This window comes from Tachypleus tridentatus, chromosome 1, assembly GCF_004210375.1.
Source record: "Tachypleus tridentatus isolate NWPU-2018 chromosome 1, ASM421037v1, whole genome shotgun sequence".
NCBI lineage: Eukaryota > Metazoa > Arthropoda > Merostomata > Xiphosura > Limulidae > Tachypleus > Tachypleus tridentatus.
Genome location: NC_134825.1, coordinates 153,240,238 through 153,258,916, shown reverse-complemented (window position 1 = coordinate 153,258,916; position 18,679 = coordinate 153,240,238). Strand labels below are relative to the sequence as shown.

General features: G+C 35.9%; 1 protein-coding gene across 2 annotated transcripts in view; it reads right to left on the bottom strand.

The window, feature by feature from the left end:
* Nucleotides 1–1,117: 1,117 nt before the first annotated feature.
* LOC143227568 (nuclear hormone receptor FTZ-F1-like) overlaps nucleotides 1,118–18,679 on the bottom strand; it is a 46,231-nt gene continuing 28,669 nt past the window's right edge. Inside the window, exons 4-6 of one of the 2 annotated variants that reach the window (XM_076458999.1) lie at nucleotides 5,792–6,050; nucleotides 5,032–5,147; nucleotides 1,118–4,285 (exon numbers count right to left, since the gene is read on the bottom strand). In XM_076458999.1, the coding sequence (XP_076315114.1) occupies nucleotides 4,139–4,285; nucleotides 5,032–5,147; nucleotides 5,792–6,050 (522 nt within the window). In that variant the 3' untranslated portion in view covers nucleotides 1,118–4,138. The remainder of the gene's footprint in view (nucleotides 4,286–5,031; nucleotides 5,148–5,791; nucleotides 6,051–18,679) is intronic. The other variant, XM_076459007.1, reaches the window with a different exon arrangement.

Sequence of the window (18,679 nt, the reverse complement as noted above, 5' to 3'; positions counted from 1 at the left end):
CTGGATACTTTGGAGGTTATGGATATACAATAAACCAGCTATATGACTTGTCAGTGGTCATGCTGACATCATCAGTATAAGGACATGCAATGCACACATACTTTTGTGACACATCTGATTTACTTGAGTACAACAGGCTTGTATGTTTAACCAAAAGCTTGTCACATTTTGGGGAGATACACAAAGTAGATTCAGAATCAAAGTCAACATTCTGTCTTTTGTATAGGCCCCCATACACATTCCATTCAGACAAAGATAATTTATTTTTATTGAAATTATATGAAGGTGAAATATATATTTATATCTTGTTCATATTGCTTATCTGAATTACAGTAAGGTAGATATATATTAACCATTACACAGTTGAAAGTCATTTTAGTTCTACTGTATAAAAGAACAATTATTCATTAACTGAAAAAACAGAATAATTTATTATTTTAACTTACCTATCAATGCACCCGTAACTGTTTATTAGCACTTTTGTCATGACCTAATATCATATGGTTCTTTTTTAGTTGTGAAAAAACCATTTCACACAATTTTTCCATGCTTTGTTTGTAAAACTAATTTTCTTGACCAAGTATGATGCTAAAGAACAGAAAAACCTGATTAATTATATTCTTCAAAAGATGTAAATTTCAACATTGTACACAAGTTGCAGAAAACATTTTCATATCATATTAAAACATTTAACCCTGTTTCTCTTTCTTCTTAACAGTTCAGTATATATTTAAGGTATGAAGACTGGTAAGTGTTACTGAATAAACTGTAACTTTAAATACTATATATTGTGAGTTGCAAAGAACCTCAGATGTGAAACTGAAGACCTTGAAAACATCTTGTGGAATGAATGATGATGTGATAAAGGATTTTTATATAAAATTCAATGGATAAAAATATGCTCTAATAATATATGTGATAATCAATGAATTTCAACGTGATCTGGAAATAAGAGGTATTGGATAAATTACAGGGAACAAAAAAAAAACTTCATGAAGAGTAAGGAGACAAGAAAATAAGGGAAAGAGAAGTATCCACAATTTTATAAAATATTCAAAAGTAAGAAGCTGATGGTATGGAGACATTTTTTTCACTTGCAGAAATATTAACAACTTACAGATTTCATAAAATGCTTTATTTCTATGTCAACGTATAAAACAGTATGATTTTCATCTCTAAGTAATTACACAATGTAGAGGACAATATACCAACCTCACTAATACCTTAACTGAAATGCTGAGAACTACAGAGTTGGTATATTAAGAGTGTAATGTTTCCAGTAATGGATATTTCTTTAGTGATGAAAAAAAACGTATCTCAGAAAATTTTACTCAAATTTTCAGTAATTAGCATTAGCTAAACCTAATAACAAACAAAAAATAAATTACTATGAACAATTCATGTGTATTTTTTAATACAAGTATCATAGTCTTTCAGACAAAATGTTTTAAATCCACGCTGAGAGAATTTCAAAAATAATCTGTCTCTAACAGAAGAATTTCAGCCTTCCAAACAACAACAACAACAACACCTTACAGTGGCATATCAAGGAAGGACTAATTTTACACAGAAATTAAAGTTGGGCAAATTTTGGGAAATAATATTAAAACATCAGAGTAATAGGGTGACAACATTATATTCAAGTGTGTAATAATTAGTAACTAAGATGATATACTCACCTAGGAAGTCGTATTTGTTATATTCCTACATACACACACCAAGTTATCTCAACATCAAGAAAACATCTGAATTAGCTGAGTTGTCACTCACTAGGTTTCTTTTGCACACAGTTGACATTAAAAAGGTAATAACACAAATCTCTTCCCTAAAGGATGGAAAAACTGGAATTTCTAACAAAATAAAAATTGGTGGCATTGGAAGGCCTGCAACAAGTTTTTATTTCTTTCATTGTACAGAAGGCACTTTGTAATATAACCAATAATTAAGACAAATTTATTTAATTGCAGGGCACCAAAAACAATAAGTTGAGTAAAATAAGAGATGAAGTAAAAATTAACACCAAGGGATATTTTTATTAAATAATCAAATCAACTTGACAGCTTTCTTGATTACTTATAATATGATTTAACACATACATTACAAATTTATCATAGTAACTCAAAAATTTATTGATTTAATAAAAATGGTAATTTTTTTTACAACTTTTCTTTTTACGAGCAGTTTTATGTGTGAAACTATTATTTAACACCTGGTTTATATTAATAGGAGTTTTTTTTTTGCTTGATTCATGATATGTCTCAAATACAAATCATGTGATATATATGAACACTGGTAAAACATTAGTGCCATGGGAGAAATCTGAGAGGGTTGCAACACCATCTTTTCTATGGACCAATAAACAAACATAAATTTAAACTTAATAAAGAATGAATTTTTTCAAAAGATTTCATGATCTGGTGCAAAACAATGCTGTATACACCTCTGAGTGCAGTTGTGTATCACCAGTTAGGTAAATTACAAAACTGTGCAACAATAACGTTCAATTTAAAATCATATAGGCACATCAGTAATAGTAACAGCAACAATTATTCTAAAACTAGCAATTACTGGAAAGCATTACAATGCTCACAAACCACCATCATTACATAATCCCTCAAACGTACATGTTGAGTGTTTTCAGTCAATGGGATTAATAGTGGCAGTGTATACACAAGGAATGCTGACAATCTTGGTATAGCAGAAACTTGTGCGTTTTGCAGCATTAAAAACAAAATATTAAATGCTATTTACACTTTTTTTTTTAAACATTTACCATATCATATTAGAAAAGCTGCTCAGAGAATTATTTATACTATAGGTGATAGTTTCTCAACATGCAACTTACTGGGAAACAAGTTAAATATCTTTTTTTGTTTTTCAGGAAAGCATACAAAGGATTTATAAAAACAGTTTACCTTTTAACACATTCCCTCACAGTGTCTTGTAACAGCAACAGCTAGAATCTCAACCAGTTCTTTCCCCCCACAAAAAATAATTTATTCTCTAGATTAAGAAACAGACCAAAATACATGGCGAGTTTTGTTGCACATTATCTTAACAAATGATTATTAAAAAGGGCCTTGTTCCCCAACCCTTTTTCATTGGCCTATGTCCCACAAACTGCAGTTTTACCACCATCAGAATATAGGAGGTACAAACTACAGAAAAAGAAATTGTCTGAACTGATATTACCATCAAAACTCTTAAAAAATTCCATACAAAGTTTCAGGTAAATGGGTAAATATAAATGTGAGTGGACTGTTGCCTTTTTCATCAATTTTTTTTTTTTTAAATAGGGAATTTGTGAAAAAGAAACAAAAAATAACCTCTACTGACAAGTCCATATAGTAGGCATAGCTAACAGATTCCTCTGATTTTAAACATGTCACTTCATTTATTCACCCTCATGGTAATGATGATTATTTTTAGCCATCACCCAAAAACAGTTAACAATACTGGGCATGCATGTTTGCTAACAACAGGATGAGAATAAAAATGTCTTGCACAAGGAATGTATATGTCAACTACAGAATGACTCTTTTTTCCTTTTGGAAGAAAGGGTACCATTTAGTACATATTCTTTACTTTTATATCAAAAGTTATGAGGCAAATGGTTTAGCACTGGTGGCACTAAATAACTACATGTGAAACAAGATACAAGTACAGTTACAAGTGGTACTAGCTAGAATCACAGATTGTTACAGGTGTTACTAGATAAATCAAATGCAATTATGACCTGACTAAGATTACAGACTGTTAAGGAATATTCTTGTTTTCACTTATCAATGTAATTAGAAACATAATAACTACATTTGATAGTGCTTAAAAATACTGTGTGTTCAGGGAGCACTCAAAACTAATTAAAAAACTTCTGTTCAGCCGTGTTTTAATATTATCAGCTTGATAACTGTAGAAATACCAAATTAAACTACTCACTGACAAAGTAACTCTTAATGTTGATCAGAAACAAAGAAAAAAATACTTTGTATAAACATTTAGTTATTCAAATTTACCACCATAAAATGAATGTTTTAAATGTGTGATCTGTATAGCTGGCTTACATCATACAGAACAATACAAGTCTTGTGATTAAACTATCTTGAACTATGTTTGTTCTCTCTAAGGTGATCATATATAATTATTTCTTCTTGGCATGTAACATTTCCATAAGCAGGGTTTGTGTGGGAGCATTATCATTGAGATGTTTGTGATAGAGGAACTCTTCACCACTTCTGCTAATATGCTTGATCTCAGAGATATACTGGACCAACTGGCTGAACTTATCCTACATAAAATACAGAGATGTTTGTTAGAAAGAAAAACAGGGATAAATATTACAAGTCAAATATACAAAGTAATTGCTATTTAATGTTGCTGACCTGAAGTGAAATGATGATTTGCTAACAATTACTTGTTTTTCTGATCACAATAACATATTGTTAAGTATCTTATAGAAGTTACTGATAAAAGTTATATGCTGCTTTCTTTTGTATGTTACTGATAAGGATCAGATATTGTAAAGTTTCTTCCATGGGTTATAAGGCTTAATACTGCAGTATACCTTTATATGTTACAGATAACGATAAAATATTGAAATATTTCCTCATAGGTTACAGGTAAGAATAAAATATTACATTTCTTAATGTATTATGAATAGAGATGAAATACTCCAACGTTTTTTCATATGTTACATGCAAAAGTTCTTCATGTTTTATTGGTAAAGATAAATTATTGCATTGTTTCTCCATGTGTTACAAAGCATTGCAGTTTTCCTTCATCTAGCTGTTACAGGTAAGAATAAATATCATTAAGTATTCTACATAAGATATTAATAAACTATCACTAACTTTTCATCATCTACTTTTATGTATTGTCAGTTTTAATGTGCCACCAACTTTAATTTATAATGGTCTGAAATACAGATAAGTTTTTCTTCAAATGGTTACTGGTGAATCTAAATTAATACAACAATATTGAAGTATTTCTGAGTTACAAATTTTGCTTTTAATTATTTGCATTCAAAAGATGTACCTTGATTTGACTTACTTTGGCCTCTGGATAGCAGTTCTTGGTGTAGTCCAAAAGTGTTTGTTTGATTTGTTCATGAGCGGATTGGACTACCTTTACATTTGTTAGCTGTCGAACTTCTGGAAGCAAGCAAAAGAAGAAATAACAGCAATATGAATGTTTTGTGTTAGAATGAGCACATGACAGTTAAAAAAACGTTTAGTTATTTATATCCTAAAAAATTATGGATATTCCTATAGAATCTACATATCAAATATTTTACAAATACATGAAACAAATGAAAATACAAAATGTTTACTTTTATCATTATTTGAATACCTCCATTTGCTCGAGCCAAGAATTTGGAAAAAAAAACAACACTTTATATAGCTATAAAAAAACAACTTTAAATAAATATGACAGCAGCAAATTTGGAAATATCTGCTTAGAGAATAAAAAAATATTATTAAAAATTTCACTACAGCTATTTTTTGATCTTGTGAGCTCTCTAGTTTAAAATCTACATGTAAAATTCAAACATGCTTAGCAGGTTTTAGTGAGAGAGAAACTGCTTATCAGTGTCATTACTAGTAAACTTATTCATTTTAAGTGAAAAAAGATTAACAACTACTGTATATTAATCTCTCTTTTGACAAGGTGTCTTTATGGAAAATGCTGATCTCACTATTCTAAACTTGAAAAAATATCCTAGTCTTTTTCACAAGAAATCAACAAGGTAACAAGACTTTCATAAGCTTTAAAACCTAAAGTAATGTTTTTTTACCAGGATTCAACAAAATAAGAAACTTGATGCAGATGTAATCCACTGGATCAAATTTTAATTCCCGAAGACTATATAACAGATGCTCATACGGTTCAGCAAGAGCTGGCAATCCCAGTAGTGCTAGAGTTAAAAGGTCAAATTTTTGACCATTAGGTAGCATTGTTTCATTAGGGAGACCATTGTGTAATCGCTGGTGAATATTGTCCAAAAGGAGCATGTCACTCCAAGAATTCTGCAGTAACTTCATCTGATCATCTACCTAATATAACAATATGTATGAAAATGTTTGGTAGATTAAATAATTTATGTATACTATAGCACAACTACAATACTAACAATGCCAACTGGTTTCAAAGTTTAAGAGATATGCTGTTTGTAAGCCTAAAATATTTTAATTGTTCACAAGTTCATCTAAAATAAATTTGCACAACTATTAATTACAATAGTTAACTTAAATGATGAGTTTTAGTTTTATCACACACAAAAAATAAAATACAATTAAGAAAGCTACGAATGTTGTATAGGTACTAGTGAAGTAAGCTAAATATTTAAACAAATTTCAAAAATAAAAGGAATTGAATATATAATGGGAAAATTATAAAAGAAATAGGCATTAAATTAGTAATATTTATAAAATACGTCTGGGCTACTGAAACCAGGTCAACTATTAATGAGCAAAATAATCGTCAGCACAAATCCAATCATGTCCCCTAACTGACCGTGAACAGATTACCCGAGAAAGCAGTTTTCAAAAATGAGAACTTATGAGTGTAAAGGTTAGTTTCCTGGAAGGATAGCGGTAAGTTTACAAACTTACATGCCACAGTTCGATTCCCTTCGGTGGACACAGCTGATTGTCCAGTATGTCTTTGCTCTATAAACACCCATTATTTTTTACTTGTGCGAATATCTGTTGAGATAAATTTAGAGCTATAGATAGTTGGGTAAATTGATAAGTAATTCCCTGCTGGCGCCAGTTCGGCCAAACGAACGCGCTTAACCAAGGACATACTAACTAGGTGTTAGTTTCTACGTAGGTCTAACAGGTTACCGTGATTGCATGTTAAATGAAAATAGCCGAAGTTACGACTGCCACCTAGAGCACTTTGAAAGCTGGTGCTGAAGAACCGCAACTAATAACGTCAATCATTAGTAAGCGAAGCAGTTAGAAAAACAGCGATGCTCTAAATGAGCAATATATCAACTTTTTTTCTTTCTTTTTTTTTCGTACATCAAGACGGGAAGTAAAAATATTCGTAAACAGTATTTATTTATCACACGTCGTATTAGAAGAAATAAAGATTTAAACTATGAAAACATAAACGGTTACAAAGGTTGCTGGCTTAAAAAGATTTACTAAATAGTGTTTTTGTTAATTTAAGGAAGTAATTATACTTTTACTGTATTCACACAAACTGTATTTTATATTAATGAATATAATATTTTGTTTTTATTATATTGCCTATCTCTTCATTCAAAGTTTCACTGCAAAAATTCGTAAAAGCTGTTCCTAAGAGTTATGGATAGCAGTTTACTCCTTACATATTATTTATACACAACCTACTGAAACAATATAAAATACCAGTCATGTAGCAAACTGTCGCAGTTCGCAGGATAACCGTTATCCTAACAGGGTAAAAAACAAACAAACTAATAATGTCCTTCAGCTTTGGATTTATGTGGGAAGGATGAGAAAATAAACAATAACAGTACTTGGTATTCACTGTAAGAGAGGTGAAAATATTAAAACTGAATTTGAAGGAGTTGCGAAACCCTGTACCAAAACATTACTACTATAGTCATTCTTGCAAGAAGGGCCTAATCATAACCAAAATACTGAAAATGCAGAACATATAACCGTACCAGTTAACTCTCCCACTCCTTTAACGTAAAATTGTTGACAGCATGGTTAGTTGTTTAGAATGGACGATTGGAGTTAGTTGGTCGGCGGTGGGTGTGACGAAGAAGGAAAACTGGTGCGGTAGATGATGGGTGAGGCTTGTGATGAAGTAATTCAACTTTAAAGTGGTGAGAGTCGAGTAAACAGTCGTGTGATAGAACGTAGTTTGCCGTCAGGAGGAAAGATGTTACGATCTTGTTGTAACGGTTTGGTAATCCTGATTTTTTGGATATCATTCAGTGGGCGACGTGTATTTCAGATTGAGTGGATGCTTCGAGGGCTATGATGATTTCTTTGTTCGAAAAGGGTTAGTGAACGTCCATTAGGAACGCTTAATGGTAATCTGTAGCTGCCTTTGGGTAATTGACAGGTAACAAGCGGGTTGGAGTTTCATGGTCAGCATGATAGGTTAGTCTTCGAGAGATTTGGGTTGCAGGAGAATACCTACCCCCCTTCGCGTAGTTTGCTGGTGAGTTCGAGAAAAACTCTGGCTAGGATCGTATACTTACAAATGAAGGGAGGTAGTATCCCGGGGAGAAAAGTCGACGGGTAAAACGTCAATGATCACATACGGCGTCGGTTTAACAGCATGAGGTTTATTTAAGTGTTGTGATAATTGGCTTATTTAGCGGAAAATAGTGATTTTTTTTTGTATGAATTTTGCATCCGTAACTTGCTTACAAAGGATTTATATAGAATCTGTCACGATTTTTCTATCAGAATAAAGGCGTTGACTGTCATTACCACGTGCAATCACTTCTCTGATTCATTGTGGATGGATTTTTATGAAAGCGGCTTTAAAAAGAGGAACTTAACAATGTCAAGCTAAGGAGACATTAATTTCAACAAGTGTGGCTGAGTGTAAAAAACAACAACAACAACAAAATTCTTACTGGATTCAATTATGCAAAAAAAGAAAAGAAAGGCTAAACTAAGGTCAACTATGTGCGTATTTCAGTTTTGAGTTCAACAGATTAGTTCGCACGCGTGTTGAAGGAAAATCGTCGAAGTTATCTACTGCTACCTCGAGGTACCAGTTAGAATAAGTAATCAAGAACGTCAATCATAAGCAAGACAGACAGTTATAAATACAGCAACGCTCTAAGTAAGGAATAACTTAACCCTTTTCGAACCTCAAGACGACAACAAATAATCTTCGTAGGCAATAAGTGTTTATATTTGTTATACGTTGTATAAGAAGAAACAAAAGTACAACCTTATGAAAATATGAATGGTAAGAAAGGTTGCTTATTTAAATTAGAATGATAAAGTAGGTTTATTTTTTAATTTCACGCAAAGCTTCAAGAGGGTTATCTATGCTAGCCGTCTCTAATTTAGTAGTTCAAGACTAGAGGGAAGGCAGCTCGTCATCACCACCCACCGCCAACTCTTGGAATACTATTTTACCAACGAATAGTGGGATTGACCGTCACATTATAACGTCCCCACGCTGAAAGAGCGAGCATGTTTGATGTGACGGGGATTCGAACCCGCGTCTCTCAGATTACGAGTCGAGTGTCTTATCCACCTGGCCATGCCGGGCCTCCTGGAAATGTAGATATTCAAAAAGGTTAATATTATTGATACCATAGCAACGGCTAAAAATAAAAATACACGTCTTCTAAAGATTCTCCTCTCCTATATATATTATGAAAAGTGCCCTCTTTTGCACCTACTAAAAAAAATCCAAAAAAACATCAGCTTTATGGATCATTTCTGATTTGTATTTGTCAATCAATGACACTTACATCAAGTGCCTTTAAATATAATTTTATATGAAAAAAAGCATACATAGCAAAGGTCTAGTTTAAGCACAACAAATCCAATTACAAAATGTAATACGATTTCATTCCACGTCATGACTCATTAAGACTCATAACCAGATGACTCAGCTGATATATTTTAAATGGTTTCACTCGACAGTATTAAGTAGTAAAAGCTTTAAGTACAAGTCTCTCGTGAATTTTGTTCCACTACCCATTACGTTTGGATAACATCTTTTGAAATTCATTCTATAACAAAACTTCTTTAGAGTGTCAAAAAGTTTGTTCTCCTAGTAACTTTAAAAAATAAATCCCGTGTGTTTATAACAAGTATTGGAACTTTCCAATATAAACAACATCAAAAACCTCTTTAATCTGGTATTTTTCAACATAAAAGACACCTTAGACGACATAGAGTCAAATGGCCAAGTCACAGATAACAGAGACATAAGGCAGAAATAATCCTAATTTAGAACTACTGAAAAGTGAGCGCAGACACTGAGAAACACGAAACGTCTATGCGTGTTACCTTTTAAAAGAACACGTAGCATAGTCACAATTATAATATCCATATAATTCAAAACGTGGAACGTGTTTAAAGTTCGAATTTTGAACATTCCAAACCTCAATCCAGCACATAAACAAAAATACACATTCTTTTCTAACTTAAATTTAATATTAAAATCAAAGATATATAATTTTAAGTTTTAACATGTACCGGAAAACAATATTTTTTATTGTTCAAAAAGAACTTAAATGCATCTACAAGATCGAACTCAACACACGTCGAATTTCATGTAAAGCTACGCGAAGGCTATCTATGCTAGCCGTTCCTAATTTTGAAGTCTTAGACTAGAGAAAAATGGCCCTTTAATCATAAACAATTGGGCTACCCTATATAAACAAATAATGGGATTGAATGTCACGTTATAACGCAAACACAGCTGAAAGGGCGAGAATATCTGACGTTAGTACGTGATCTTAACATTTTATTTGTTGCGTCAGATCTATACGCCACCATACGTAGAGTAGCAGAAGGTAAGCTTAAGAACCCAAAGGAAGGCGAAATGACAACCAATAAAGCATAAAAGGAAATAAAACAAATATTACTCAGATACGGACGTTTTCTCTCAAATACAAATTTCTTTCACTTTGTTGTTTCTTTGGTTATATATGAAAAAAAAAAAAGTTTTTTGTGGTAGTTCGGGTTGTATCTTAGTTTAATATAACAGATATTCTTCTTAGAAATTGTATACACATTATTAAACTTTTCAGCATTATATTTGTGGCTAGTATTCTGTCATGTTTCCAAGATTCCCACGAATATCCACCCATAAATGCAATCTTGCGTGAAAACTTAGCTGTTTCCAGTCTAGGCCATGTTTATCTTCTTGTTCATCTATTAGCCTTGCCAATTGTCAAGTTGACTGGTGCGGTTTCAGTATGACTTAGAAGATGTAACTGGAACTATCCGAGTTCACCTAAGTTGTGATTGGCTCAGTTAACAATTATGATGATGCTTATCATTTCAAGCAAGCTATCATGGTCAGAGTAGATTTGAACCTTTAAGATATGGCTTGCTCTGACAATAGTTCATTCTATTTTAAGTTTATGACATCTATGTGTTATAAAGTGAAACATTTACAAAATCCAGTATTGTTATTCCCTTATCACCATAGCGCATTTGTTTAACATTTCATATCTCTTTTTCTTTCGTGTTTTATTTACTTATTTACTCTGGTATCCATGAGGCATTCAACAACATGATACACTTTTGTTATTATGTACAGTTTTTTGCTTTTGATGAGGTGACTTTCCGTATCATACAATGTCTGGCCATTTTATTAGGATTCTCTCCTAATGACTGATTGATCAACCTTTCACCATAATAACGACTGGAAGCATTGTGGCTTAGACTTCAAGATATTGGTAGGTATCTAGTTGGATTATAGTCTATTCAACAAAGGATGGTATTTTGAAAATTTGTTGGTGAAAAATTATGGCAATCAATATGCAGACAAATTTAAAGTTCATTTCAAAGATGCCTATTCAGAATCAAGTCTAGTGACTACGATGGCCAAGAGAAGTGACTGAAGCCACTGTCGAGTTATTCGAGCGAGTTTCGAACAATACAAGCACAATGGATTACTACGTCATTTCATTATTACCTTGCCAGAGCTCTTGTCTGGCCCAGCATGGCCAGGTGGTTAAAGCATTCGATTCGTAATCTGAGGGTCGCGGCTCGAATCCCCGGAACACCAAACATGCTTGTCCTTTCAGCTGTTGGGGCGTTATAATGTTATAGTTAACCCCACTATTCGTTGGTAAAAGAGCAGGCCAAGAGTTGGTGATGACTAGCTGCCTTCCCTCTAGTCATACACTGCTAAATTAGGAACGGCTAGCGCAGATAACCATCGTGTAGTTTTGCGCGAAATTCAAAAACAAACAAACAAAGCTCTTGTCTACTATGATGGAAATTCAGCAGCGGGGGACGGACACTAAAATTCTAAGCAGCATTGATTAAATATACGTTAAATGTAACATATCCTACTAAAGAAATCGAATGACTTAAAATCTGTCATAAACATGTTCAGGTACCATTATGTCCTTCCAAATTGTTTGCACTGTTGGAACATCATAACCAGAAACAAGCACCTAATGTCGGTTTTTGCCATAATTGTATTATACTCACACAGGAAAACATAACCAAACTGGATTATAGTTCGTGCTTTGCACACACATTCTTTTGTTAAATATAGGATTCAAATTCCAGTTATATTTTTGCCAGGAAATATGAAAAAAAAATCCATTTATTCTGTTTTTGTCGCACAGAAAATGTATCAATTTATGAGTATTGAAAGATATAATTTTTTCGAAATAGTTTACTCGCTTAACATTAAAATACTGCTTTTTTTCAACACTGTAGGAAAATGAGAGATATATCCTTAATCTACTTATTAATTCAGTTTTTGTTTTCACGTGTGAAATCGATTGATTGATTGATTTAGTGTTTTATGGCACAAAGCAGCGAGGCTATCTGCGCCAGACATTCCGTAAAAATGTAAAAAAAAAAAAAAAATAAATAAATAAATGTAGTAATAGACATAAATGGAAATGAAGGTAAAACAAAAAAGTATAAAACCAATGTTGACACCTAGTCTACAATGTTAAGATAGAAGGCAGAGTATAAGAAGTTGTAAGGTATTTACTCTAGCAAAAAGGTAATGATCATAACCTGCCAGGAAAACTAACAGGTAAGTTCAAGAACCACCGTCAGTCACCTGAAGTTGGTCTTTCCAGTCCTGGTTCCGGGTTATGTGTCATAGCAACCAGTATCAAAATGTAAAAGAATAGAAGTTTTAAAAGATACATAGCAAAATTGTAACAATGAGTAGCCAAATGTCCAGTAAAAAGATAAAGTCAAGTAAATGGAGTAAAATTTGTAAAAGTAAATGAAGGTAAAACAAAACAGCAATTAAAACAGAAAATGGTGTAAAATCAATGGTGACATCCAGTCTCAAAGTTGTAAAATATTTACTCTAGCAAATGGTAATGATCATAACCCGCCAGGAAGACTAACAGGTAAGTTCAAGAACCACGGTCAATCACCTGAAGTTGGCCTTTCCAGTCCTGGTTCCGGGTTATGTGTCATAGCAGCTATTATCAAAATGTAAAAGAATAAAAGTTTTAAAAGACACTCCGCAAAATCGTAATAATAAGTAGCCAAATGTCCAGTAAAAGATAAAAGTCAAGTAAATGGAGTAAAATTTGTAAAAGTAATTGAAGATAAAAGCAAAACGGCAATTAAAACAGAAAATGGCGTAAAAACCAATGTTGACATCCAGTCAACAAAGTTGTAAAGAACTACCTGTAGCAGAATGGTAATGATCATAACCCGCCAGGAAGACTAACAGGTAAGTATAAAAACCACCGTCAGTCACCTGAAGTTGGTCTTTCCAGTCCTGGTTCCGGGTTATGAGTCAATATGGCCAGTACTAAAAGTTAAGTAGTAAAAGTGTGAAATGATATGCAGCAAAAGTATAATAACAACTCGCCAGGACGACTAACGAGTAGTTCAAACGGATAGTTCAAACAGTAGCGTTAGTCACCTGAAGTTGGCCTTTCCAGTCCTGGTGTCGAGTTATTTAATGTTCTGGCCATTGTCCAATGTCAAATTGAAGGAGAGAGATTAAAACTGTAAAAAAGGAACCACAATTAAAAAGGTGTAATTAATAAATATGCAACACTTAAATGAGATTAAAAAGATTAATGGCCATTAAAAAATTAAAAACATTATCAAGGTGGACAGAGTCACCATCACCAATAACTCTGTCCAATGTTACAGACTGACCCTGGGAAAAATATGTTTAAAATATTGCCGTCGTTGAGAATTGTAACGATGGCAAGAAAGTAAAACGTGGCTGATAGTGATTTGAGTGTTACACAAACTACACATTGGTGCATCAGTTCCAGATAAAAGAAAATGATGAGTTAAAAACTGTGACCAATGCGTAGCCTAGTGAGAACAACTTCCTCCTTCCGAACTTTACGGAAGCTAGATGGCCAAAGTCCAATTTTGGGTTTGATTTGAAAAAGTTTGTTGTCACGTTGCTCACTCCAAGTGGACTGCCAGCTGGCACGGAGCGAAGCCTTGAAGACAACACCATAGTCCATGTACGGAATAGGCATAGGAGTGATGGTGCTGAAGCAGACATATTTAGCTGCCATGTCTGCAAGTTCGTTCCCGCGAATACCAACATGGCCTGGTATCCAGAAAAACTGGATTGAAGTAGCTGCTAATGAGAAATGGGCCAGTCGGTTTCGAATATCAGCGAGAATAGGATGTGAGCTAACGTGTAGCGATTCCAAGGCAAGTATGGAACTAAGCGAATCAGTATAAATAGTGCAGTTGGAGTACTGCTCAGCTGCAATATGATCCAGGGCAAGAGATATGGCATACAGTTCAGCAGTGAACACAGAAGCTGTAAAAGGGATTCTGCGCGCAACTACTGACCCATGGCAAACCATAGCAGAGCCCACTGAATTACCTGATTTGGAATCATCTGTATAAATGGGAACTGAATGATTGTTTGAAAGATGTTCATTAAATAAAAGACGGTACTTCCAATCTGGAGTATCTGCCTTTTTTAGGTGACTGAAAGAAAGGTCACATTTGGGAGCTGTAATAAGCCATGGTGGGATGGGCCGATCTGTGGAATCTGCAATGTTATCCAAGGACACACCCAATTCATCCAATTGCGCCCGGATGTGAAGGCCAAACGGAGCAATGACAGATCGTCTGTTCTGAAAAAGTACTGCCCACCGAGGAAGGAAAACACATTTCCAGGTGGGATGCTTTGGTAAGGAATGAAGTTTCGAAGTACATGTATATTGTAAAGATAGTTGCAATAGGCGAAGGTGTAGAGAAGGTTCATGAGATTCAATGTATATACTTTGAACTGGAGAGGTACCGAAAGCCCCAGTGCAGAGTCGAAGTCCTTGGTGATGAATGGGGTCCAGCATCTTTAAGGCCGAGGGTCTGGCAGAGCCATAGACCATTGATCAATAATCGAGTTTCGATCTAATAAGAGCGCGATATACCTTTAACAGTGAACAGCGATCTGCCCCCAACTGGTAGAAGAGAGAACACGGAGGATGTTCAGTGCTCTTGTGCATTTGACCCAAAGCTGCTTTAAGTGTGGTATAAAGGTCAGTTTACGATCAAAGATAAGCCCCAAGAACTTGGTCTCCGGGACCACTGGCAGAAAAACTTCACCGATATGAAGTTCAGGATCAGGGTGAATACCCCGTCGACGGCAAAACTGCATGCATACAGTTTTGGAGAGAGAGAAATTAAAGCTGTTCGCCAGAGTCCACTTCCGTACACAATTGAGGGCGGTATGTAGTTGCCGCTCAATATATCTCATGTTTGATGACTGACATGAGATGTGAAAGTCGTCGACATACAGCCCATTCACAACAGTGAGAGGGAGTTGTTCAGTGATGGCATTTATCTTTATACTGAAGAGTGTAACACTCAATACACAGCCTTGAGGGACTCCAAGTTCCTGTACAAAAGAACGGGAAAGTGTCGAACCCACACGAACTTGGAATCTCCTGTCCATTAAAAAATTTTTAATAAACATGGGTAAATGGCCACGTAACCCATATGTATGGAGGTCTCGCAAAAAGCCATACCTCCATGTTGTGTCGTAAGCCTTCTCTATGTCAAAGAATATTGATACAAGATGTTGGCGGTTGAGAAAGGCTTCTCTGATAGATGTTTCAAGACGAATTAGGTGGTCTGTGGTGGAGTGCTGTCGACAGAACTCACACTGGGTGGGCGAGAGGAGGTTGTTTGATTCAAGGAACCAAACAAGACGAGCATTAACCATCCTTTCTAATGTCTTACAGAGACAGCTCGTCAAAGCAACTGGACGGTAGTTTGAAGGAATCTTGGGATCTTTCCCTGGCTTAGAAAAAGGTAAAATAATAGCCTGGCGCCAGGCATCAGGAAAAACATTCTCCTGCCAGATCTGGTTGAAAACAATCAGAAGGACATCAAGAGAAGCAGGAGATAGATGGTGCAGCATGTCATAATGAATATCATCAGGTCCAACAGACGTACTGGCAGACCGATGAAGGGCCATTTTTAGTTCTACCAGGGTAAAGGGACAATTATAGTCAAAGAAACAGTCAGTTAGAAAGGAAAAAGGTGATCGCTCTACCCGAGTCTTGATGGCCAGGAAGGTGGAGGAACAAGCAGAAGTGCTAGATACCCGGCAAAAGCTTTCACCTAGAGTGTTAGTGATGTTCCAAACATCACTCACCTCCTGACCATCAGAGAGTAAAATCGAGAGGGGGATAGAATTGTAGTGCCCATTAACCTTTCGAATCCTGTCCAATATGATCTTGGAACTGGTGGTAGAAGATATGCTGGTTGTGAACTTAATCCAAGATTCCTTCTGGCTTTGACCTCTTACCCACCTAGCATGTGCATGGGCCCATTGGAAAGCAACCCGGTTTGAAAGTGTGGGATATCTACGAAAAGTATCCCAGGCCCGTTTTTGAGCCTTCCGTGCTAAGTGGCAAGCAGGATTCCACCACGGACGAGGATATCGTGGAAAACGTGTCGAGGTTTTAGAAATACACTGAGCAGCTGCATGTGTAATACAGTCAGTTACCGCTGCTACACAGTCGTCTATTGATGGCTGATTTACGATGGCAGGATCAAGTTCTGCGAGAGCAGTGAAAGTGGACCAGTCTGCCTGATCCAGCTTCCACCGGGGCACGCGGGTAGGGTGGCATCGACCACGGCCAGTCTCTCTCAAAAGGATCGGAAAATGATCACTGCCTAGTGGATTATTGTCAATCCTCCATGAAAAATGGGAGAATAATGAAGGGGAGCAAACTGAGAGATCAATAGCGGTAAAGGACTGACTAGGTGCATGAAAGTAAGTGGAAGAACCAGTATTGAAAAGAGAAAGATTGTGATTAGAGAGCATCCGCTCTACAGATCGGCCCCTCCCATCAATAATTGCACTTCCCCAGAGGGGATGATGTCCATTAAAATCCCTTAGGATTAGAAATGGAGGTGGCAATTGTTCAACGAGAGCATCAAGATCTGATTGATCATATGTCTCTCCAGCGGACAGGTACAGAGAACAAACAGTGATGGTGTGACCCAAGGAAACACGGATGGCTACAGCCTCCAAGGGTGTGTTGAGTGACAAAGACAGGGTGGGCAGTGTTGATCAACCAACAGTGCCACCCCTCCATGTACTCGACCATCACACAACCTGTCATTTCTGTACAGAGAAAACTGCCGAATGGAGACAGTATCAGTAGGTTTTAGAAATGATTCTTGTAAGGAAAGACAAACAGGATGGTAGGAAGCAATCAGCGTTTTGATATCATCCAGATTAGAACGTAAACCTCGACAGTTCCATTGTATCAAGGTGGCCATTTTTAAGAACGGGTGGGTGAAGTGGCTGGAGAACCCTTTGGTTTACGACCACGTCTTTTTTCTTTACTGTCTTTAGTCGGAGGAGGTCTATCAACCTCCATGGATCCTGCTCTGGGTCGGGTGGGTAGGTTTTTGTTATTGGAAGGTGAATCCATGTGACTGAGGACGCGAACGAATAATTGTTTTGTCTCTTGTGGTGGGAGAAAAAGATGTATCAGAAGAAATGCCTGTATTTGAAACTGAAGGACGTGGATCTTGAGGTTTGTTGGAAGGTATGGGAGGAACAGAGATGGGTGTGGAAGTCGATTCATCAACCTTTTTTAACCACGGAGGTCAAAAGGCTTTTAATTTGTTTTGAAAACGATTCTCTTGGAGGCACAGAGAGATCTGTCTGCACTCCCACTGTAGTTGTAGAATGAAGTGCAGCAGCATATATCCAAGATGGAGTTGTGGACAGCAATTTCCGAGCCTCAGGATAACTAATGTTATGTGTCGTTTTCAAACGCTGCACCTCTTTTTCCTCCAACCATTTTGGGCAAGAATGAAAGTAAGAGGGGTGAGAACCATTGCAGTTTACGCAATGTGGGTTCATGTCACAGTCATAGGCATCGTGGTCCTTGCCTCCACAACGAGCACATGTCAGGGAACCACGACAGGATGTCTTTGAGTGGCCGAATCTCTGACATTGGAAACATCGAAGAGGGTTTGGTATGTATGGCCGAACCCTGCAAATGAGATAACCTGCCTTGATGGTGGCAGGTGCATGTGGTGAAGTAAATGTTAAAACGAGGGTATTTGTTGGCAGTGTAACTCCATCTTTGCGAGTGGAGATGCGCCTCACTGCAGAAACTCCTTGAGTGGAGAGACCAGCGAGAATCTCTGACTCTGGAACGTTCTTCAAATCCCTCTCAACAATAACTCCTCGTGAAGAATTCAAGGTAGCATGGGGTGTAACCTCAATAGGTATATCCCCAATTGCCTTTGAATTCAAGAGGAGTTCACTGTGTTGGGATGTGGATGTTTCAACCAATATGTCACCAGATCGAAGTTTCTTTACTGATTTTGGAGAGCCAGCAAGTCCCTCTAGTCCCTTTTGAATAAAAAAAGGGGACATTTGCCCTAAAGGTTTTTCCGAAAGAGAATGTAATATAAGAAAATGAGGCACGTGTGTTACTGATGTTGAAGATTGCTGTTCTGAGTATTCAAGACGTGGTCGCTTACCCATTGACTGTTTTTTTACAATTTTATTTAAATTTTTA